Genomic DNA, 26,796 nt, shown 5'->3' on the forward strand with positions numbered 1-26,796 from the left:
AAATAAAAATTATCAAGCGCAACAAAAATCATATTATATTTATTATTATTATAAAATCAAACTCCTACAATTATTAAATCAAACAGCTAACGAAATTATTAACTATTATATATCAAAAGGATTATATGTAAAAAATTATTCTTTTAATGAATTCTCCTTTTCAAAAAAATATACACTCATTAATTATATAATCACATACATTTTTAATCTTATAAAAAATAAAGTCAATATTAATTTTAATTACTTATCTCCAAACGCTTTCGGATTTTCTTCTTACAAGTCAGTTCAAATCATTTCTCACACAAGCAATATATAAATAAATAAATAAATATATATATATATATATATATGTGTGTGTGTATATTTTATTTTTCTTATATTCACAAAGCATCAATACAATCATTCATAAAACTATTTTATACATGATACTATATTTTTTATTTATAATTAAAATGAGTCTTTTTACATATCAATGTAACAAAAAAATATAAGATAAATAAAATTTTTTTTTTTTTCTTTTTTTTTTTTTTTTTTTTTTTTTTAGGGATGACATTTCATTATCACCAAAAAAAGATATCATGATAACAACTAGCGAAATGGATCAAGTTCAAAAAATGTAAGAAAAAATATATATATATATATATATATATATATTTATAATTTTATGTATCCACAAATATAATATTCGTATAGTATATTCCTTTTTATATTAATTATATAGATACATACGTATCTAATATTCTTTTTTCATTCTTTCTTTTTTTATGTAGAAATATCCCTCGTAGTGCCTACACCAAAACGATGCTCATGATGGATAAGGACAGAAATTAGGGAGAATTTAATTATATCATTTCAAAAAATAAAATAAAATAAAATAAACGAAAAACATTAAAAAAATAAAAAATCAAAAAAATTAATTACATGATTTAAATGGATAAATATATATATATATATATTATATATATATAATATATATTTATTTATTTGTCAATTGACATATATATTCTTTTATGTCTTACATTTTTTTTTTTTTTTTTTTTTTTTTTTTTTTTCCCCTTCCTTTCATTTTATTATTCTATTATTTTCTTATTTTTTTTAACATTTTAATATCTGTGTTCTCTTCCATTCAATTCCCTATAAAGAAAAATAATAATTTTTTTTATGTTTACAAACTTTTTTTTTTTATATTTTTTTTAAAAAACAATTTATGTTAATCATAGCCATAATATATATTTATATATATTCATAAATATATTTGTTTCTCCTTTCCGTTATACCTTAATTTGTATTTCAACTTGGAGATCGTTTTACTTTTTTCTGTTATGATTTTGTTAATCATATTGCAGTTTATGAAAGGCAAGTGAACAATATATTCCCACGTTTCTCTAAAAAAAATATAAATGAAAATATATAAATGTTTATATTTATTCATTTATATATATCAATTTATTTTATAAGTAATACATTTCATATATTCTTTATCTTTACTTTTTTCCATTGGGATCAATTTTTACATTTTCCGGGAAAAACGACTTTACTTCATCTTCCACATAAATATTTCTGCAATTTAAAAAATATATTATATATATATATATATATTTATTTATTTATTTATATATGTGCATTTACATTTATATATTCATTTACATATACTTATGTGAATTTATTTCTTCCTTTTGTTATTACTTGTACGCATCCGGAAGTAAATTCTTATCCTTCTGAGGTAAAACACTTATCAAATGAGTAAAAGCTGAATAGGGCTTACCCTTAGGAAAGAAAAAATATATATAAAATTAATATATATAACATAATATATATAAGATAAACTTATTTCAATTCATACGCATAAAATATATAATACCATAAATAATTTTTCCTTTTTATATACCTTTTCAAAGAAGAAATCCGATTTCTCAAAACTTAACAAATCGCTACATAGAGGAGCATAGTGGTATGGATATTCCCTTAAAAAAAAAAAAAAAAAAAATTATGAACAAGTCAGATAAAAAAAAAACAAAAACAAAAACAAAAACACAAACACAAACACACACCAATACAAATATACATATATATATATATATATACATATATACATTTTTGTTCATTTTTTTTATTATATAATTACCAATACCAACTGGCACATCCAAAATGATAGTAATGCAAATTCCAAAATAATCCTTCTATATATTTTTTTACAATATTTTGTATTTCCTTTGGATCTTCGAGACCAAATTTATGCAGATAATAATATTTTTTATACTTCTGTTCATCCGTAAATTCACTAATATTTTCATTAATTCCCCTTTTCTTAAAATATTCAAATTCTTGAGCACTTAAAATTTTTAAAATAATTTTTAGCCGTTCTATGTGTACTTTATCCTTATATGTTATATAATTAGAATATTTATATATATAAAAGATATATGAATTTAAGATTTCGTTCATGGATCCTTCATTAATATCAATGTTTGGTATGTGGGGAAGGAAATCATTCCCAACAAGAAAAGATAAAAATACAATATCATCAACCACTCTGCTTATGCTGAAGACGATATTTTTTTCTTTTTTTAATTTATTTATATATGTAGCTATTTGTGTCTTAATAGAATTCCTCAATTTATATATGTCTAATATTTCAAAGTCGTTACTATTTAAGCTTTCATATTTCATATAATATTCTTTTGTATATTTATGAACCTTTGGAAGAAAAGGAATTTTATATCCACCTAAAATATTGTTCATACCTTCCGAATTATTTATCTCATTATTTATCCCATTATTTATCTCATTATTTATCTCATTATTTATCTCATTATTTATCCCATTATTTATCCCATTATTTATCCCATTATTTATCTCTTTATTTATCTCATCATTTATCTCATTATTTATCTCATTATTTATCTCATTATTTATCTCATTATTTATCTCATTATTTATCTCATTATTTATCTCATTATTTATCTCCTCATTATTTTCATACTCAACATTATTTTCCTCTTTAACAAGGGATTCGTTTGTTTTACTTTTTTCATTCAATTGAATGTTTTCTCCTTCCTCGTTATAATTTATGTTATCATTTTGAGGTTCATTAAAAGAATTATATTCATCATTATTAAACGTGTTTTGTGTTCTTTCGATATTTTCTAACATATTATTGTGTAAATCATTACTTATTTTAAATTTATCTCTCAAAATAAAAATATTGTTCAGGTGGGTGACGAGTGATAGCATAATGAGATCTGCATCGAGTCCGTATATACAATGATTATAATTTTTAAAGTTACTATCTCTCTTACAGTTCTAAGAAGGGAAAGTATATAAAAATAAATGAATAAATAAATAAATACATATATATATATATATATATATATATAAATATACATGTGAATATATTTTTTTTTTTTTATTACCTCTCTTATGTATTTCAAAATTTTGTGCTCTCCCTCCCCAGCTACGTCCGAACCAGAAAATATAACATCAAATTCGAAAACTTTTTTTTTCTTCAAAATCTTGAACCATTTATTTAATGACAAATTAATTTTATACATAAAATCCGTTCCAGTTGTTATGCAATTAGGGTTAAACAAATTAGACGTATTATCATTATCATTAATTTTGAAGATACTAAGAAATCTCCTCTTTCTTTGTTGATTCATTTTAGCTTTTGGTGACACTCCATCTACACCTATATATATGAGTTTCTTTGGCTTTATCAAATAAAATAAATTTTTTAAATATTGTAAAATATTTGAAAATAGTTCATGTTCATCATATATAGGTAGCTTCTCTTTATTGGCATGAGTACAATGGTGTATAACTCCATTCATATCAATATAAAAAATATCAACTGATTTTTGTTTCTCATTATTTATTAATTCTTCTCTCACTGTTGGGTAATAAGAAGTTAGCCATTTATACATCCTCGGAATTCCATATAATACATTTTGTTGATGTTTTCTTTTATTATATAAATTATATGATTTTATAAATTTATATTTATTCAAACTAATACAATATGCCATAACATTAATTATACATAATACCCATAGTGATATAAAAGCAATCATTCTTTTCTATATCTTCTTACCAATTTTTCGTTTTTCTTATCCATACATAATATTTTGCAGATTCTTAATTATTTTTATAACAATTTATAGCATTTTCCCAAATTATACATGTAAACAAAAAAAATAAAATAAAATAAAATAATAATAAATTAAGTGTATATAAATATAATAAAAGATAATAGATAAATAAAGAGATTGATTAATCACCAGTTATAACTTCACATATTTTAATATATATATATATATATACATATTTTTTTTTTTTTTTTTTTTTTTTTTTTTTTTGTATGACTTGTTCATATTTTTTTTCCAAAAAATATTTTAAAATATTAAAGAAAAAAAAAAAAAAATGTAAGTAACACAACTATACTACATAAAACTAAAATAGTAAAATTATCTATTAAATGTTCTTATAATTTTCCTTTTATTTTAATGCACATATTATAATATGAATGATAATATGTGATATTTATCATTTTTAATTCTTATACTTTTTATTTTTACCGTTTATTATATGTTTATAATCCAAATCAAATGGCACATCCATTGAATTAATACAACAATAAAAAAAGAAACATAAAAAAAAGGAATAATATTTATAAATATGGGATATGAAGAAAGTTAAAAAAAAAAAAAAAAAAAAAAAAAAAGGAATAACACATTGGAGACCTTTTGTTTTTTTATTCTTATTTCTTTTTCTATATTATGTATTAATGTGTAGGTGTCATATATTAAATATATAATATATATATATATATATATATATTATGTACATTTAATATATTTAATATATTTATTATAATATAATAACATTAAAATGAAAAATATAAACTATTTTTGACCTACTACATAAAAAAAAATATACATTTAGATCTGCTAATATTTTTAAATATATAAATATATAAATATATATATATATATATTTTTTTTTTTTTTAAAATAATAAAATTGTTAAAATGAATAAATATGTTATATAATGAAATCATCAAGTAAAGATTTGTGTAAATATTTCTGCAGAAAATGTAACAACTTTATATATTATAATGAAGCATGTGAATTAATATATAAAAAAATATATCCCGATTATTATAAAATATATTATAATAAATATGAATTTGACAAAAAAACAAAAGGGAAAAAAGAAGTGAATCCAAAACAGTATGATAATTTATATAGACAGTTATATAATAATGGTTTATGTGGAGTTAATAAACAAAGGAATGATTTTTTAAATAAAGATAATATAAATAATATTCTTCTTTTTCTTAATAAAGGGAGTATCCAGTGTAATAAGTGTAATCATATACATATGTGGTATATGAAATGAGAATTAATAAAATACCAAACGTAAACATGTAAAATTAGACTACTCTAAATTTATTATAGTATGAATAAAATTTTTTGATCTTACATACACCTTTGTGTAAGTTCAGGGTTCAGGGTTAATAATAAAGCAAATTACAAAAAAATTAAAGAAAATAAATTGTAAAAATAGAAAGGTAATACAAAAAAAAAAAAAAAAAAAAAAAAAAAATATAAATATATATATATATATATATATATATATTTATTTATTTATTTATTTAGAATTAACATTTCATAGTGTTCAGGATTAGAAAAGGAAAGCACTATTAAAAATGTATATATTAAATATATAATATGTATTATCTTTTTTAATTAGTAACCTTTAAATTTTGTATACTTAAGGTTATTTTTTTTTTTTCCATGTCTAATATTTTTTCTTCCTCAAGTTTTTTTATGCATATTTGTACAAACTCCTAAAAAAAAAAAAATTACATAAAAAAAAAAATATATTACATATATATATATATATATATATATATATATATATATATATTTATTTTTATATATAACATTTTCTTCTTCATACCCGTATGATATTTTTTGTAAAGTCGTCCAGCACATATATGTTACTTATCAAAGAATAGGTATCAATTATATGATATATATAATTAAAAGAATGCAAGAATTTTTTAACTACCATATTATATTGGAAAATAAGTTTTTCTACTTGTACAAAATTTATAGTTTGTGCTTGGTTTATTTGTACTTTTTGATTTAATAAAATAAAAAAGCTATATATTAATTTTATTAAATCAATAATCTCCATTCTATTTTTTTTACTTGCATTACTTACATTATGATTATCATTTATAAAAGATTTTTCCTTATTTTTTTTTTCATTAAGAATTAATTTTGTATATTCATTTATTTTCGTTAATAATTTATTTAAAAATTCGTTTGATAAATGTATCCTCTCATTTTTAAATATTAAAAACTTATCTTTCTTTATAACAATTCCTTTCTTCTCTTTATTAGTTTTCTTATTATCATCATTCAGTATATCAGAACTTTTAGGAAGGGTAAAGGATGATGAACTCTTTTCAACCTCGTTATTTTTAATATCATCATGCTTATCAATGGTTTCATTTATGTCATTGAGGGTTTTTATTGGATTACTCATTTCCTCGTCTTTTATATAATCTAGATTGTATAAATAATCCAAATCATCAACACATAATGAAATGTTTGATTTTAAAAAAGTAAAAAAGAAATCTTCTTCGCTTTTATTTTCTTCATTATCAATATTGTTTTTTTGAAACCCTAATTTATCTGCTTCATTGGAAATATTTGATATATTTGATATATTTGATATATTTGATTGGTTCGATTGGTTCGATTGATTCGATTCGTTTGAATCGCTTAATTTATTTGATTCTCTTAATTCGTTTGATTCGTTTGATTCGCTTAATTTGTTTGACTCGTTTGATTCGCTTAATTTGTTTGACTCGTTTGATTCGCTTAATTTGTTTGACTCGTTTGATTCGCTTAATTTGTTTGACTCGTTTGATTCGCTTAATTTGTTTGACTCGTTTGATTCGCTTAATTCGTTTGATTGATTTAATTCGTTTAATTTTTCCTCACGATTCAATAACCCATTTTTCTCTGTTTTTCCCATCTCTCCTCGATAAACAGTATTATTTATTTCATTTTTATTTATAGTACTTAAAGAGTACAACACATATGAGAGCTCCTTCAAGGAAAAGATATCAATAATTTCGACATTATTATAAATAACATCATATAAGAAATAGAACCCTTTTTTAATTTTCCTAATATACGTATTTATATATATACTTATGGTCATAGAATCTAAAACATGTTTAAAGTAGTTCATATTATGTTTAAAAAATGAAATATCATCGTTATATTTATTATGAGAATTTTTATTACTATAATTTAAATAAGTACATTTTCTGTTTTGTTGTTCACCTAATTTGTATTGTAAAAAAAATTTCATATGTAAAGAAAAATATATGGAAAACAAATAAGAAAATTTCAAATAATATTTTTTCTTCAAAATGTTTTTATTAAGTGAAGAAAGTGCCCACAATGCTGAACCTAAATTATCATATTTAAATTCGTTTATATATATATTATTTTTTTTATTATGTACTACATTATTTTTTTCATTTGTATAATTATTCGAATAAGATGTTTTTATAATATTACTATTATTATCATTATTATTATCATTATTATTATTATTATTATTATTATTATTATTATTATTATTATTATTATTATTATTATTATTCTGATTTATGGATAACATTTCTTCACATGTATGATTCATATCATATGTATCATATGTATTTTTTTCCTTGTGATCATTTATTTCGGTAGAATTATTTCGAATATAAGATTTTTCTTTTTGATAAACATACTGTGGAAATTGTATAGTATTTAAAAATTCGTCAAACTTATTAAAAATATTTTTATGTATATGTTTAAATTTGGTGAGAAGATAAACAAGTTGACATACATTAGCCAATTTCCATTTTAAAAATGTGTCTTCAGCAATGTAACATAAATTTATTATGAGTTCGTTTATATAATCATTAATAATTTTATTATTACTAGTATAATTATTACTATTATCATTAATATCATTTTTATTATTATATATATTTACAACTTTGTTATCATTCTGTACACTGTAATAATTTAAAAGTCCCTGTAAGAAATGTATTATATCGTTAGATGTAAAGTAATTAAATTTGGTTATATTAATATATTGAATAGCTAACAAAAAAATTTTATTTAATTTATTCTTATCTATTAAATATATATTTCTTCCTAAATAATTTATAAAAATTGATAATTGTTTAGGCATAATAATATTTCTAAATTCAATATTTTTATTTTTTTTATAAAATGTTTTTGTTTCTTCATCATATAATGATACAATATATTTGTCTTTTATTATATATATATCATTCATGTTTATATATACTGGTAAATCTCCTTTTTTCTTATTATATATATTTTGAAATATTTTTAAAGAGTATTCTAAACTCTTTTCAACATTATCTATTAATTTCTTTTTCATTTCATTACTATATTGTTTGGTAAATTTGCTTAGGGCTAAAACATCTAAGCATACATCCGATTCATTCATTTTATTATTATTATTATTATTATTATTATGGTCATCATCCATATTGTCAATATATTTATTATTTTTTTTATACTCTTCATCTTTGTCATACCATTTGATCGTATCCTTTTTACTATCATATAATGATTCAAGCATAATATCATCCTTATAAGCACTATTAATATATCCATTCTTATCATATTCTTCACATTTATTTTGTTCAGCTAATATTTCGTTTTCTTTCTTTATTTTTTGATTATTATACAATGAATTATCCACATATAATTCGTCTCCATAATTTATTATTATAACATCATCTTTATTTTCTTCTTTTTTGTCTTTCCTCTTTTTTTCTGGCTCTACATCATTTACATTCATCTTCTCCTCATTATCATCTGATAAAACATTTTCCTCCACATAATTCTTCATATTATCATATTGACTTTCATCATCATTATTAACGTTTATATATTTATTCATATTATAATCATTCATTTCTGTATTGCTTATTTCTTCATTTCTTTTATTTTGAAGTCCTCCTGCTTGGATGTATTCTGAATATTGATCCTTATTTTTATCTACATAATTATCAGGAAATTGAAATAAACATATATTCCTATTTAACCATTCATATATATACTTATCCTTCAAATCGAGTTTTATAAGAGAAACTAAAGAACTTTTTAAACAATTATAAATAAAAATTATTTCGTTTTTAAATTTGAATCTTATATTATGATTTATGTTCATATTATTTATTTCATCATATGTTTTATTATATGTAATAACATCATTCATATTATTATGAAAATCATTGCTCCTATTATCTTTCATAAAAACATTCTCGTTTATATTAGACGCTCCCTTAACATTCCTTTTGGTATCATCCTTTTGTATAATAACTTCACAATTGTTATTATTATTATTATTATTATTATTATGCATACTATTTTTACTTGTATCCTTCTCATTATAAGTATTACATTTCGATGAGTAGTCTTTGCTTTTTATATTTTTGTATCCATATATAATATAAACAAAATAGTCAATATATTTTATCAAAACATCATTACATGCTTGCACAAACTTTATTAAAATTGATGAATTTAAATATTTGTAATTATTATGTAAATGTATATTATAAATATTTTGATTTTTTAAAGGATAAAATATTTTTGATATACATTTTATAAGTTTATATATTTTACTCAAAGTTTTTATTCTAAATATATCTTTGCTTTTATTATAATGTAATAATTTTTCTTCATAGTCTTCAACCTTTTTCGTAACAGGAGGTAAAATGGTTTCTTTTATTTTATCAAAAGAAAATAAGCTTAACAATACATCATTTTTTAGTATTAAATATAATATTTTGTTTAAAAGTAATATACTATTATTTAACATCAATGTTTGTGATTCGAATATAATAAATGGAATATATATATAATATTTTTCTTTCAAATAACTTATATTTTTATATAATTTCTTATATAAATAATTAAAAACATCTAATATATTTACAATATCGTCACTAGATAATTTAAACTTTTTCATCATATAACTAATTTGATAATTCGTATAAGAACTATTATTATATATATTATCATAACATATATTTTCTTCATCTTTTTTATTGTCTTTTAACATAAATTCTTTATCTATCATCTTTATATTTCTTACTTTATCATAATTCTCATTATTGTTTTTATACATTACTAAAGAATCCTCTACATTATTTAAAAGTTCATTCGATGCTCTTAACTCATTTTTATTATCTTTATTTAAAATACTTGATATTCTTTTTTTTAATTTTATATAATAATTATCAAAAGATATATTAAAATATAATAATTTACATATACTCCAAACAGCCCATAAAGATTCGTCAATAGATAAATTATATTTTACTTTATTCAAATTATTTATAATTAAGGATAAAAATATATTAAATGTCTCGATTACATTTATTATCATCTCATTATGTTTAACATTATCAACATTTATATTATTTCCTATATATGTGGAATTTTTAAAAGATTTTATTAATATAATACTTATAGCCCATAATATAGATGTTATCTCATATGAACAAAACTTATCTATATTATTTATTAATATTTTTAAACATTTATTTATTATCGAATAAGTTATCTTATATTCTTTCAAAGTCTTATTTTCTTTCTCATAATATTCATTACGTACCAATATATGATCGCCACATATTTTTATCTTTAAATATTTCTTACTTAAACTAATAGAAAATTTGTGAAGCCAATTTTCTATGCACGTGTGATCAAAATCATCGCTATTTAATACATCAAAGAAATTGTCGAAATTCTTTTCTTTCCAAGAGTTATAAATAATGTTTAGTAATTTTAACGACCTACACAAAAAAAAAAATTGAAAATAATAATAAATAAATAAATAAATATACATATATATATATATATATATATATATATATATGACATATACAAGTTGAACATGTTATACATTCTTAAGTTTAATATTACCTTCCTTGAGATGGTAAAAACAAATAATCTCTCACATTCGTATTTTGTATATCAACAACACGTGAAGTTATACTCTTCCTTTTTTTGTTGTAAACTTTTCTGTTTCCTATTCTTTTTAATACAAGACTTTTATTTCTTATATTATTTCCTTTTCTAGATTTTCCTTCAACTTTTTTATTTTCTCTCATCATTATATTATCATCCATCTTAATATTTTTATCCATCTTAATATTTTTATCCATCTTAATATTTTTATCCATCTTAATATTTTTATTCATCTTAATATTTTTATCCATCTTAATATTTTTATCCATCTTAATATTTTTATCCATCTTAATATTTTTATCCATCTTAATATTCTCATCCATCTTAATATTCTCATCCATCTTAATATTTTTATCCATCTTAATATTTTTATCCATCTTAATATTCTCATCCATCTTAATATTCTCATCCATCTTAATATTCTCATCCATCTTCTTATTTTCATCCATCTTAATATTCTCATCCATCTTATTATTTTCCACCACCTTTTGGTTCATTAAATTTTGTAAGCCCTCACTTTTTGTACAATCAATAATATCCTTACAGCCTTCCATAATCACATTAGTATATTTTTGGTTACCCTCCTCATATTTATTACTATCCTTTTCTAATATATTTGCACTTTTACTTGTACCATATTCAATAAATAGTGTGAATGGATAATTTTTATCTTTACGATTTCTCTCTCCTCTTTTTAAATATATAAAACTACCCTTCTCTTCAAATGGACTGACTCCAGAATGCTTAAGCAAATATAAATCCTTTAAACATTTATTACTTGAAACAAATAATAAAGGCACTTCTTTTCTTCTACATTTTATTTTATTATCTTTATTGAACATAGAACTTGTACTATTAGGAGAACCAAATCTTCCTTTAAATATTTCTAACTTTAATGCTATTATATTTTTTATATGTATCAATGCAAAAAATAAAATTATAAATTGAATACTTAAAAACATTTTCTTTTCTCTTCTTTTTCTCCCATTATTAATCTTTTTCTTTTTTTCTTTTTTTCTTTTTTTCTTTTTTTTTTTTTTTAAATAAACTACATAACTATATAAATGAATCTATAATAAATCTAAGATCATCTCATTTTTTTTTTTTTTTTTCTCTTTTTTAAATAATAAAATGAATAAAATTATACACAGAAAAAAAAAAAAAAAAAAAAATCTGTATATATTAAATAAATGAATATAAGAAATAATAAATATATAAGAGAATTAATTTACATAAAATAAGGGATCCTTAAAAAAATAAAAATAAAAATAAAAAAATAAAATAAAATAAAATAAACATATATATAATATATATTATTATATGTATAATTATATAAATATATTTATAATATATCATGTTAGGTGTATTTTTATATAGGGGGAAAAAAAAAAAAAAATTAATCCTATATTTTATAAATCCAATATTATAATGTACATCTGCACAATACAAATAATACAAACCTAAATGAAATGATATTACATTCTTTTAAAAAATAAAAAAATAAAACAATTAGGAATAAGTCCTACATCTTTTTTTTTTTTTTTTTTTTTTTTTTTGTTACATTTGTTATAATTTATTAATACATATTTAAATATATATTATCTAATTTATTAGTTCCTATTCCTTTAACAAAAAAGAACAAAAAAAAAAAGAAAATATGTATATATATTAATAGGTACATATTTTTTATTTTTATTTTTATTCTTATATATTATATATATATATATATATATATACCCACACTGGTGTGTTACACGTATTTATATATTTATATTAAAAACGCAAATTTTTGTAGATTTCATTTTATTTTTTTTTATTATTTAGCTGTTGTCTCCTTTTTTAGGAAGGAACAATATAACAGAAACGTAACGAATATGATAAATATGATACATATGATAAATATGATGAATATGATGAATATGATAAATACGACAAATATAACAATATTTTAAATATGACAAATATAACAATATTTTAAATATGACAAATATAACAATATTTTAAATATGACAAATATAACAATATTTTAAATATAACAAATATAATAATGAACTAATAAAAAATAATTAGATAAAATGATTAATCACATTAAGTAACATATAAACGTAACATAATTTTTTATATTGTTAAAAATTATGAGAAATAAATATTTTCTATTACATAGTTATAATTGTTATTTTAACAATAACATCAAACCCCTTTTCCTTTTACAACAAGCCAAATGTTTAAGAACCAAAAAAAAAAAAAACTGGGAATCACCTGAACGTGCAGGAATATTTTCCCAAGAAGAGAAAAAAAAAAAAAATCATTTGGCTAGTCAACAATATGAAGAATATTCCTTTGATATGAATAATAAGGATCTATATAATAATAATAATAATAATAATAATAATAATAATAATAATAATATTAGTTATAATCATAAAAACTATTATAACAATTTTATTACAGACAAAGAAATGAACAAAAAATTTAATCATACAAATAATGATAGAGAAGATTATAATATTGAAAATAACAATAATCTGAAACATAAATATGAAGAAATAAAAAAAAAATTATATAAAAAATACAACTATCACGAAATAGGAAGTGATCCACAGAATATCAATAAATATGAAGATAATTATGAAAATATAAATGAATTAAATATTCATAAAATGTTATTATTGGGTTTACAAAATATACATATAAATGAATTAAATAAAATGCAAATAAATAGTTTTTTAACAATTCAACAAGGAAAAGATATAATAATAAATTATCCTGACGGATCAGGTAAAACTATTGCATATTTATTACCTATATTAAATAATCTTTATTTCTTACATGATTATTTAGAACAAATAATATTAGACAGTTACAATGAAAAAGAAAATGTTACATCTAATAAAAATGTTATACAAAAAAATTACAAATTTAATAATAATTTTAATTTAAATAATGAATTAAATGATTATTTATTGAAATATAGCCATTATAAAAATAATGTATTTTTTGAAGATAATACTTTAGATATATCAAATAAAATGAAAACAAAAAAATTTGATTTATTACCTTCATCCTTTAATGAAACTAATAAAACTAAATATATACAAGGAACAGGAGGTAGAAAAAGTAAAAGCACAGGAAAAAATAAATTAAATCATTTGAATGATACATCTCTTTCTATGGATAATAATACAAATGAATTGATAATAAATAACATAAGTATAATGAATAAATTAATTGAAATAATAAAAATAAATAATATAAAACTCAGCAACTTGAATAGTGATTATACCAATGAGGAGGAATTAAAAAAATTAGACAATATAATAAAATATAACATAACAAATCGAAATAATAATATATGTGCAAATATTAACGATCAAAATAAATGTGCAAAGGATAGATATAATGAAGAATCTATCTATAGATATTTAACATTAAACCCTTTACAAATAAACAAAACCGTTGTTATATTAACTATTAATAAAGATAACATAAGTCAAATTATTAATCTTATAAAAAAGTTAGATATATTAAAAAGAATTAATATACAAACCTTAAACGATGTACCATACAACGATTATAGTAACAATATTGACCATATGATAGATACACAAATTGATGATGTCAAAAATAATATGCATAATTCACACACACAAACACACAAAAGAGATAATAAATATAAAAGCGCATCAAATAAATTTCATGATGATAATATAGATAAGGATTATTATGTAAACAATAATATAAAAGAAGAAAATTATGATTTAGAAAATTTACAGGTATCAAAAGTTACCCATATAGATAATCCAGTATTGTGTAATGATGAAATTATGTGGACATATGCAGATATTTTAATCACCACTCCAGATATATTTTTAAATAGTTATAAAAATAATAATAAAATATCCAATAACATAATACCATCTATTATAATATTTGACGAAATAGATATGTTGTTTCAAAACAATGCTTATAGAAATACAATGATGAATATATTCCAGATTATTAAAAAAAGACCAGAAATATATAACCCACATATTGATATAAGTAGTCATAACATTGATAATATAAATGAATCCATAGACAATGCTCTAATATATAAAAAAAGGAATGTTAATGGATACGAAGAGTATATGTCACAGGATATAAGTACAAATAATATAAATAATATAAATAATAATATACATAATATACATAATAATATACATGATAATAGTAATAATAATACTTGTTATGATAATTATAGTAAATACACAAGAAATAGAACGAATGACAAAAGTGACGTCCAATTAAATAATAACATTACAAATGCATGTAACAATGTAAATACTTTTTATAAAAGTAAAAACTATAACAATAGAGGAAAAGATAAAAAAGAGGACACTGGATTACCTCTTATACAATTAATATATGTATCTTCTACCTTACCTTCTGTTGGACCAACCACCGCAGGGAGTATGTTAACAGAACGTTTTAATAATATTGTAGAAATTGTAAGTAAAGATAATTATAAAATACCCAATAATATACAAACTCAGTGGATAGAATTAAATAAAGAAAAAATGATAAACTTGTATTTATATGAAGATAGAGAAGTTGAACATAATTTAAAAGATGACGAAGAAAGAAAAGAAAAGCATGAAAATGAAAACAATTATGTAGATTTAAAAGATGTTTCTTTATCAAACAAAATTAACAAATTTGAAAAATCATCTTTTGAGCATCGATTGGATATATTAATATATATTCTTAAGAAATATCACGAGAGAACTATAATGTACGAGATGAAAAGGTATAATAATGACAAATGTGATGATAATAACAAATGTGATGATAATGACAAATGTGATGAAAAAACAGCTAGTATTAAATACTTTAATAAAAAAAAGTTTAAATTAATTCAAAAATATCCAATACACAAAACTATCATTTTTGTAAATAGTATAAAAGATTGTATTAAAATATATAATTTTCTAAAAAAACACAATTGGCCTGTTTTTTCTTTTCATAAAAATCTATCTTTAAATTCAAGAATACAAAATTTACATTCATTTTCTTGTACACAAACAGGAATATTAATAACAACCGATTTGATAAGTAGAGGTATCAATATAAAAAATGTAGATCATATAATTAATTTCCATTTCCCTTTAGATGTAATTACATATATTCATAGATTAGGAAAAATAAACAGATTACATAATAATATCATGGAAAATTATAATAATAAAAATATAAGTACATCTACTTTAGATAGGAAAAAAAAAAAAAAAAAAGACGAAGAAAAAAACAAAGTCCACGAAAAAAAAATATATTTAGTAACGAATTTAATTTCTACTTCAAATATGCCTTTAGCAGATTCCATAAGAAATTTTGACTATTCAAATACAAGTTTGTTATCCTTATTTTCTCGAAAAAAATCTTTTAAGATGAAAAATAAAAGGAAGATGAATGAGAATACATCTAGCAGATATATAAATATGGAAACATTAAAAGAAATCGAACTTGAAATAAACGATAAGAAGCTAACAAGTTTGTTTGATGTAGATGACGAAAGGGATAAGATACAAAATACCTCCTTACCAGATGAGGGTAATAAAAATAATTCTTATGTGAAGGCCCCTTTTACAGTTTTTACGTTGGAAGATACAGATGATGAGGATGAAAATATGAGCGAATATATAAATGACAAAAATGATGATGATAATACATCAAATAGGGAACATGAAAAATTTAATATGATGGGAAAAAAAGGAAAAAATAAAAATAATAATGATACCACAAATAATAGGAATAATAATAATAATAATAATATATTTATATCTTCCACAAATACTTATCCAACTAACAACTCATTTCATTTTAACGAAACGGAAAAAGAAAACATTCAAAGAAATTATAATATTCCGAAGAACAGTAATTTGAATATTCCATCATGGGATGATGTACAATTTGATCACAAAAAATATATTATAGAAAGGTTTAAACAGAAAGAATGTTATTTAATGAATCAAGTGAAAAGAGGAAAACTCATATTAAATAATTTCGAATCTAATAATGATGAGGATGAACTTTTGTTTTAATTTATTAAAATGAAATATTTTAAAAATTTTTATATATATAACACCAAAAAAATAAAAAAAATAAAATAAAATAAAATAAAAAAGAAAAAAAGAAAAAATAAAAAATAAAAAAAAATAAAAAAATAAAAAAAATAAAATTATATATGTATATATTAATATATTAATATATTTGCAAAATATTTATTATTTATTATTTATTATTTTATATTTTATTTATTTATTTATTTATTTATTTATTTTTATTTTTATTTTTTATGTGTTTAATATAACTGCTTCCACATCTATCAACTCATTTACCAAATAAACCTTCCCATTTTCCAAAACGGTTTCATATAACTGGTTTAATACATCATCATTTGATATAGTGTTTGAATTTCCTACAATGACAAGATGTCTCTTTGCTCTTGTTACTGCTACATTTAATCTTCTGTAATCTTTTAAGAAACCAATATTTTTAAAGTAGTTTGAACACACTAATGAAAAGACTACAATTTCTTTTTCTCTACCTTGAAAAGAATCTACTGTAGATATTTCAATATTTTTATATGTACTTAAATAATGTTGATCATTATATATATTATCATAAAAAATATTTCTTAATAAATTAGTTTGTTTCGAATATGGTGTAATAATACATATATTATTACTATTAATATTATCTATTTTAATCATTTTTTCTATTATTTTATATATAACATATGCTTCTCCTTTATTACTCCTTGATTTGTTATTTAAGTTTAGAATATCATCTACATCTATTTTTACCATCTTCATTAATTCTTCATCGTTTAGTTTGGTTAACATATTGTTATTATAATCATCTGAGTCTTCAGATAAATCATTATTTATATGATCCTTTTGGGATTCCTTCCTTTTTTTTCTCTCTTCCTCACTTGATCTTTTATTAATTATGTCATTATCATTATTTTTATTATTATCATTACATTTTATTTGATCGACATCATTCTTTTCTTTAATTTTTAGATCTTTCGAATTACCATTTTTCTTTTCATTTATATCTACATTTTTGGATTCCATATTCATTAAATCAATATCATCGATGTCCTCCAAAAATTCATCAAATCCGTCTGTTTCAATCCAAGTAATTGGACAATAATCATAATTTTGAATAATATCATTTGTTTGGTTATAAATATGATTGTCGATTTCTTGTTCATGGTTTTTATTTGTGCCTTTATTGTTAGCATTTTTTTTTTTCTTGCTATTATTATAATTTTTTTTATTATTATTATTTTTATTTTTTTTGTCATTGTCCCTATTTTCTTTATTTTCCTTATTTTCCTTATTATCCTTATTAACCTTTGATTTTATATGTTCCTTTTGATTTGGTCGATTTGATGAAAAAAGCTCATCCACGGTAATTTCCTTACATGACTCGTGCGATACTAATTTTTGCTCATAGAATATTTTATTGGACCATAACAATATTAAATTATTCATACGATATTGAGTATTTAACAAGAAAGATATATTTTGTTTATGTTTATTAATTAATCTTTCGAATAAGGTAATATTTAATTTATTTTTATGTTTATTATATTTGATTAATGGGGATAATTGTTTATGGTCACCAAATAAAAATACATTTTTTTTTGATAATGAAATAGGAATATAACATAATGGTTCAGTACATTGACAACATTCATCTATACATACAGCATCGAATAAGAAATTTGAAAATTTAACAAATTTATTTAATTCATAATTAGAAGTACTTGAACATGTTGAGAAGATAACATTATTTTTATTTATTAAATCTTTAAAGAAAATATTTCTTTTTTTTTTCCTAGTTTTATTTAAATTTTTTATTTCACATTTTAAATTATATATTTGTTTTTTATCAATAAATATTTTATTATCACTTTTTTTTTTATTTTTTAATTTATTAATTTCTAATTTTAATTTTTCAATTTCATTATCAATATCTTCACATAATTTATAACTATCACATTCTTTAATCTTCTCATCATAACAATAATTATGTAATTCTTTTTTAACTTTAGATTTTATACCTATACGAACAACATTCTTAATATTCAAATCTTCAACACATTTTCTTAAGATATTATCAACACTTACATTGCTAGGACCTGTTACTAATATTTTATAATTCCTTTGAATTAGCTGATAAATTAATTCACATAACACCGTCGTTTTTCCTGTACCAGGAGGTCCATGGATACAAAATATGTCATTTGAAAAAATACAAGAATAAACAGCTTTCTTTTGATTAATATTTAAATTTTTTATACCCCAGTTTATTTTATCACATTTGTAAATATAATTATTTAAAACATCATTGCTTAGTTTAATATTATTATGTGTACACAAATGTGTCGACTTAAAATAAGTGTTCATATTCTTTTCTTCTTCCACGGCATCTTCCTTCTTTGTATGAATATCCTTTTCTAAATTTTTATCACAACAACATGGATTAAAATAATTATTATTATTATTATCACCCACATTATCAATTATATTGTTACATATGTTGTTATTTATATTATCATACACATCATTATAATCTTTCGATTCAGATTTGTCATACTCGTCAAATATATTAATAATCCTTTTGAGTATCGAACTCTGAGATGGTGATTTGTTAAAAAACAAAATTTTTAAAATGTCAGATTCATTATCCAAATTACTTTTCATAATATTTATAGCATTTATTTGTCTTTGTGCAGATATATCACTACTCACTAAGCACACATCAAAATACCCTTTATCACATAACATAAACATATTACTTACATTTAATTCTTTACATAATTCTGTTGAATTTCGTAGTATTAAACTTATTTGATTTTTTTTTATTTTATGTACAGAACATACATAAATGTTTACAACATCATTAATAATTGAGGTATTATTTATATTATTCTTTGTATTATTTTTATCATCACAATTTTTTTTATTATTGTCATTTATATGGTAAGACAAAGTCTGGTCGTTTCTTGAACCTAAAATATATTTCTTCCTCTTTCTAGCAAAATGTACTATACTACCTTTACTAAACATATGCTGAGGGAAATTATCCAAATTTTCGTCATCACTCAGATCATTTGTATCTATATGTTTTTTCTTCTTTACTAATTTCAAAATATATGAATTATTTTTTTCATCATATTTTGTTATACCCTTTATGGTTAAATTATTTAATAAAATTCCTTTCTCAATCAATTCATCCTTATTTAAATACTCATAACATAATTTATTTTCTATTAATTCGTATATATTTTCTAATTTTATTAATTTTATAAATATATCCAGAAGTTTCTGCTCTTCATTTATTTTTTCCATCATACCAAAAAAAAAAAAATAAAAATAAAAAAAAAAATATATATATATATATATATATATATATATATATATTTATTTATTTATTTATTATTTCAAAGATTTAGATAACCGTAAGAATTTACTACTCTGCATAAAATAATATAAAAAATATTACAAGGAAAATGAACATATATATAATAAATATTATATATATATATATATATATAAATATATTCCATATTAATAAAAAAAATTCCATAATTGTTCATTTTTATATTTAAAATAAAATATAAAATAAATAGGGAAGGCAAAATAATTTTATAGGTACAAATATATACATATATATATAATATATATATTTTGTACACATGAAAAGGAGGATAAATAAATAAATATATATATATATATATATATAAGAATATTTATTAAATTTATTGAAAGAAATTGTCTAGTATAAATATATATATATATATATATATTATATATATATATTTATGTAGATAAAAAAATATATTATATATATATTTATATATAATATATATATATTTTTTTATTTTTTCATCCATGTTATGATTTTAGTATCCATTTATATTTTCTATATAAAAATTTTACAACCTTTTTACGTTTCATATATTATTTGATTTTTTCATTTATTTTAATTTTTTCTTTTTAACACAAATTAATTCTTATTTTTAAAATGTAACCCTTAAAAATATTCATAGCTGTTCCTGCCTCGTTCATGGTAATATTTTCAACTATATATATATATATATAATTACTTGTTTCTGTAAAACATATAAACAATATAAGTAAATAAAAATATATACATATATACATATATATATATATATATATATATATATATATTATACCATATGTATATGTTTATTTATTCACAATGGGCAACACCCTTGATAGTAACAAACCCAAAAACTTTGTTACTTACGCAGATTATAAATATATAGGAAAATTAAATAATAAAAACGAACATCATGGGATAGGTATCATTTTATATAATTCTGGAGAATCATTTTATGGTTCCTTTATAAACGGGAAAAAAGAAGGCAAAGGGATATATATTGATAAGAATTTAACAAGATATATAAATACTTGGGTTGATAATAAAGTTTTCGGAAAAGTAAAAGTTGTTCCATATAATAGTAATAGAGTATATTATTTTTATTACAAAAATTATATGATAGAGAAATGTATATATTTTGATAATAATATAAATAATAAAGAGTCTCATCATAAAAATAATATTTATAATAACTACGATAATAATTCGTATAATAATAATTCTTGTGATGATGAAGAAAAAAGAAAATATCCTATTGGAGTCACCAAATTTAAAGAAGATCTATCCAATTATATTCACTCTACACATATAATGAAAAAAAATAATAAACTTTTTAATAAAAATGATAATGAATATAATATTTTTTCCTCATCACTATCTTACAGCTCAGACTCAGAAAATATTAATCTACTCGATATTTTAAAAAAAAAAAAAAATAAAAAAAATAAAAAAAATAAAAAAAAAAAAAACAAAAAAACAAAAAACACACAAATATTATCTTGTACACAACATAAAATGTATGAACATAATATGAATGAATCAAACTTTACAAAAAAGGACAACGTAAATTGTGAACACACCGACAAAATGAATATATCCCTTCATGAAAAAAATGATAAAAAAAATGAGAAAAAAAATGAGAAGAAAAATAAGAAAAAAAAACTTTTTAAATATTTTTCAAATAATATAGAAAATTTAATTATTGAAAATTATCAGACATGGTCTTTAAGAGAAGTAATTCAATGGCTTATGTTATGCAATGTACCTGTTAAATGGTTAATAAGTTTTTATAAAAATAATATAACAGGTGATAAATTAAAATATATTAATATAAATACTATAAGAAATGAATTGGGGATTATTGCTTATGGACATGCAATCAAAATATTACAATTAATCAAAAATCTACAAGTTATGGCATATAATAAAAAATTCAATAACTTAATACAAATAGAAGAATATAAAAATTATATAAGACAAAAGGAAAACACAAACAAAAATATAAAAAAAGGGAAAAATATAAAAAAAGAAAAAAAGAAAAAAAAAGAAAAAAATATAAAAAAAGAAAAAAAGAAAAAAAAGAAAGAAACAAAAAAATTCAACAACATGGATAAAAAATATATAGATTTAGCTATTCATAAAAATGTTAAGAATATACAAAATGATACTTTTTATAATAAGCATGAAAATATTTACAATTGTAAGAATCAAACAAATTTTATTTATCAAAATGATTCTGAAATAAAAAAAATCATGAATAAAAAGAAAGTATCATTTGAATATGATAATAATGAAGAAAAAAAAAAAAAAAATATTATTAAATTTATAAAAAATAATAAATCATTACAAAATTCAAATGGGGAATATTATTTAATAAATCACTTATCAAAAGGTATATGTAGTGATAGCATATTTTATAAATCATCACAATCAAAATCGTCATCACAATTGTCATCACCATTATCATCACCATTATCATCACCATCACCATCATCATCACCATCATCATCACCATCATCATCACCATCATCATCACCATCATCATCACCATCACCATCATCATCACCATCACCATCATCATCACCATCATCATCACCATCATCATCACCATCATCTCCACCATCCCCCTTATCTTATAAAGACAACTTTCCCATTTCATCCTCTTGTAGTTCTTTAGAACGATTACCTTCATACGAAAAAAAATTATTATCTTCATCACAATCAAATATAGAACACATAAAAAACCTTCCCTTAGATGTCTTAAGCAATAATAATAGTTCGGCAAATATAAAAATAAAAAAAAGTAAATCAAAATATAACAATGATAAAAAAGAACAGAAGAAATTACCATTGATTCTGAATAAATCAAGTTCTGAATTTTCACCTTCTCATTCGTACACTTCTAAATCATATCATTATAATATTAAACCATCCTTACAATCATCATCTAATAATTCTTCAGATTCTTCTTATAGTATATCTTCAACATGTTCTTCATCCTCCTCATATGTTTCTTCATTATATTCTAATAGAAGTAATGATATTCTGAATTTTTATAGAAATAAAATAATTAAGTATTGCAACAATATATACATGAATACCAAATTAGCATACTCTTATATGAATGGTTTCATAATTCCTCATGAAGATTTAATATTTATACACCCTATCGAAAATTATTATATGGATAATACAAATGAAAAGAATAACATAAATAATCCTTATACTAAAGAAAAAATTATGAATCATAATTTCTCATTTAATACAAAAAATAACACATCCTTTATAGATATAAACACAAACATATTTTCATCAAACAAACAACAAAATATAAATAACTTTGGAAAATATAAAAAAATGAAAAGCAGAATGTTTAAAGGTAAATATATGGGAAAAGAAGTAGCTATAAAAATATTAGTTGGAAAAATAAAAAATTTTAAAAAACTTCATCAGATACTATATAATTTATACAACTTAAGACATTCAAATCTTGTTCTAATTATGGGAGTATCTATTCATTATCCTTTTGTTTTTATAATTTATGAATATATGAAAAATAAGTGTCTCTTTTCATATCTACATTGTATTAAATATAAACATGTCTATATAAGCACTTTCCTTCAAAGGTATAAGACATTGTTACATATTACTCAACAAGAAAAAATTAAAAAAACAAACAACATAAATAATAATAACAACATAAATCATAACAACATAAATAATAACAACATAAATCATAACAACATAAATCATAACAACATAAATAATAATAACATAAATAATAATAACATAAATTATAACAAAGATTACAATAATAAGAAGAAGAAAGAAGATGAGCAGCATAATATTGAACATCAAGACACATTTATAGATTTACCAGAAAAAAGTAATATATCAAGTGATGATAATAATTCAACAGATATTAGTCAAATACAAAAGGAAAATTTTCATTTCTTAAATAAAAAAATTGAAGAAAATAAAAATATTATTTATGATGATCATACAAGTACACTTTCTGATCATAGTATACATAATATTAACAAAAGTTATGATAATGTATATAAAAACAAAATGAATATATTTCATTACCAACATAATGTATTATGTGGAGCATACGATAATAATGATAATAATATAAATGACAATGATATTTATTGTAATAATATTTATGATAATAATATAAATGACAATCATATATATTGTAATAATATAAATGACAATCATATATATTGTAATAATATAAATGACAATCATATATATTGTAATAATATTTATGACCATCATAAGAACACATCATTAAATTCAAAGGAACAAAACACCGATCACAATATTGAACAAATTAATGAATGTAACAAATATGCTTCAGAAACAAAATATAATATAAAAAAAAGCAATTTAAAAAATAATATTATATCACATAAAAACTTTCAAAAATGTAATCAAATACAAATGAACCAACCATATACATTTCCACCATATCAAAAAGAATTATCATCCTATTTAAAAAATGAAAAAATAAAAAGGAAAAGAAAAGTTCTCTTTAGTTATTTAAAAACTCATATACATTTTAATTCACAACAAATTAATGACCAACATAATCGTTTAAGCGTTCAAAAAATAATGAAAATTATCACGTAAAAATAAAATTATAAATATAGACATAAAAATAAAGAAATATATATATATATATATATATATATTATATATGTTATATAAATTTTTTTTTTTTTTTTTTTTTTGAAATATAGCGATGTGACTTTGGCTTGCACTTATTTAGAAAAGGAAAAGGTAATGAGATGGATGCATGAATTTATTTTTGCATATATATTTTTGTTTAATTTGTAACTCTATAAAAATATTTTCATATATATATATATATATATATATATATGTATGTTTTCTTTCTTTTTATATATTCATATTAATTATTAACCGTCACCTCGTTTATATTAGATGAGTCCAATAAATTTAAAACCAACAAATATATTACTTGACGAATCTCTGAACGCTAAAATATCCGACTTTGGTATATCAAAAATAGAAAATTGCCTAGATATGAATATTGATTATTCTTATAAAATTTCATCAAACAGTGTGATAAAAATTAACAAAAAAGAATATGAACAAAAGAAAGCGAAAAAAATAAAAATAGTCAACAAAAATAATAATGATTTGTTATATTTATATGATCATAATAATAATGTGTATAAATATAATACACAATATATTGATGTTACCTATAATAATTCTTATCCCTCCATTTTTTATTGGACTCCCCCAGAAGTAATTATAAAATGATATAATATATATATATATATATATATTATTCATATATCTTAATTTACATACAATATACAAACAACTTTATTTCTTTTCTTTTTTAGATATTAAGGGGGAAAAAAAATAAAAAATTTTATTCAGACATTTATGCTTTCGGAATCATACTTTGGGAAATGGTAAAAAAAAAAAAAAAAAAAAAAAAATTGTTTTTTTAATGTTGAATGTATATTTTATAAATAATATATGTACTTATATGTAAATTATTTGAGTCATTTTCCTTTTTTCTCTCTTTTTTTTTGTCTTTAGCTATCTAATGATATTCCATACAATTACCCCTTTGCCTCACACATAATGGTAATAAAAGAACAGAAAAAAAAAAAAAAAAAAAAAAAAAAAAAAATTTAAATAAATATAATATATCATTATATTAAGTAACCCCTATTTAAATACTTTTAATTATTTTACGTTATAGGCTGTAGTTGGATATGCTAATGAAGAATTATCTTTTAACAATATCCCAGTGTCGATACAAGTAATAATAAGACAAGGAAAAATATATATCACAAACGGTTACACGGAAATGTATATATATATATATATATATATATATATATATATATATATTATTTGATCTGTTAACAAATATAATATTTTATATTTTTTTTATTTTCCAGAGTTTGATAAAAGCTTGTGTAAATAGAAATAAATATAAAAGACCTACATTTGAACATATATTAAAAACAATATCTACGTTATATCAAAAGGTAAACCTTTTATAAAAATTTATAAAAATATATAATTTTCTTTATATTATTATTTGAATTTTTTTTTTTTTTTTTTTTAGGCAAATACAAAAGTAGAGGATGCATTAATTTCATTTATGGATGGAACATAAATATATATATAAATAATATACCTATATATTTTTTGTAATTTATATATATATATATATGTTATCTCTCCCCTA

General features: G+C 20.0%; 7 protein-coding genes across 7 annotated transcripts in view; 4 read left to right on the forward strand and 3 right to left on the reverse strand.

The window, feature by feature from the left end:
• The window catches only part of PF3D7_1106200 (conserved Plasmodium protein, unknown function), a gene marked incomplete at both ends in the record, with an annotated part of 2,465 nt that extends 1,634 nt beyond the window's left edge, over positions 1-831 (forward strand). Inside the window, 3 exons of the mRNA XM_001347713.2 lie at positions 1-279; positions 545-616; positions 771-831. The exon at positions 1-279 is cut by the window's left edge and continues 1,634 nt beyond it. Coding sequence (XP_001347749.2) covers positions 1-279; positions 545-616; positions 771-831 — 412 coding nt within the window. The remainder of the gene's footprint in view (positions 280-544; positions 617-770) is intronic.
• A 272-nt stretch (positions 832-1,103) lies between these two features.
• PF3D7_1106300 (exonuclease, putative) lies at positions 1,104-4,070 on the reverse strand (the record flags this gene model as incomplete). The annotated part of the gene is made up of 7 exons (XM_024473307.1): positions 1,104-1,134; positions 1,278-1,385; positions 1,489-1,560; positions 1,687-1,766; positions 1,889-1,964; positions 2,126-3,303; positions 3,414-4,070. 7 exons carry the CDS (start codon positions 4,068-4,070, stop codon positions 1,104-1,106), a joined length of 2,202 nt encoding a protein of 733 aa, XP_024329115.1.
• A 976-nt stretch (positions 4,071-5,046) lies between these two features.
• PF3D7_1106400 (conserved Plasmodium protein, unknown function) lies at positions 5,047-5,397 on the forward strand (the record flags this gene model as incomplete). Its single annotated transcript, XM_001347715.1, has 1 exon — positions 5,047-5,397. The coding sequence occupies one exon, from the start codon at positions 5,047-5,049 to the stop codon at positions 5,395-5,397; it is 351 nt and encodes a 116-aa protein (XP_001347751.1).
• Positions 5,398-5,743: 346 nt separating this feature from the next.
• On the reverse strand, positions 5,744-12,052 carry PF3D7_1106500 (conserved Plasmodium protein, unknown function; the record flags this gene model as incomplete). The annotated part of the gene is made up of 3 exons (XM_001347716.2): positions 5,744-5,848; positions 5,962-10,915; positions 11,046-12,052. 3 exons carry the CDS (start codon positions 12,050-12,052, stop codon positions 5,744-5,746), a joined length of 6,066 nt encoding a protein of 2,021 aa, XP_001347752.2.
• A 1,173-nt stretch (positions 12,053-13,225) lies between these two features.
• On the forward strand, positions 13,226-17,167 carry PF3D7_1106600 (DEAD/DEAH box helicase, putative; the record flags this gene model as incomplete). Its single annotated transcript, XM_001347717.1, has 1 exon — positions 13,226-17,167. One exon carries the CDS (start codon positions 13,226-13,228, stop codon positions 17,165-17,167), a length of 3,942 nt encoding a protein of 1,313 aa, XP_001347753.1.
• A 252-nt stretch (positions 17,168-17,419) lies between these two features.
• PF3D7_1106700 (DNA replication ATP-dependent helicase/nuclease DNA2, putative) lies at positions 17,420-20,494 on the reverse strand (the record flags this gene model as incomplete). The annotated part of the gene is made up of 1 exon (XM_001347718.1): positions 17,420-20,494. The coding sequence occupies one exon, from the start codon at positions 20,492-20,494 to the stop codon at positions 17,420-17,422; it is 3,075 nt and encodes a 1,024-aa protein (XP_001347754.1).
• Positions 20,495-21,368: 874 nt separating this feature from the next.
• PF3D7_1106800 (pseudo-tyrosine kinase-like protein) lies at positions 21,369-26,724 on the forward strand (the record flags this gene model as incomplete). The annotated part of the gene is made up of 8 exons (XM_001347719.2): positions 21,369-25,183; positions 25,298-25,337; positions 25,503-25,832; positions 25,934-26,005; positions 26,136-26,183; positions 26,302-26,361; positions 26,504-26,593; positions 26,674-26,724. The coding sequence occupies 8 exons, from the start codon at positions 21,369-21,371 to the stop codon at positions 26,722-26,724; spliced, it is 4,506 nt and encodes a 1,501-aa protein (XP_001347755.2).
• Positions 26,725-26,796: the final 72 nt, after the last annotated feature.

This window comes from Plasmodium falciparum, assembly GCF_000002765.6.
Source record: "Plasmodium falciparum 3D7 genome assembly, chromosome: 11".
NCBI classification, from domain to species: Eukaryota; Apicomplexa; class Aconoidasida; order Haemosporida; family Plasmodiidae; genus Plasmodium; species Plasmodium falciparum.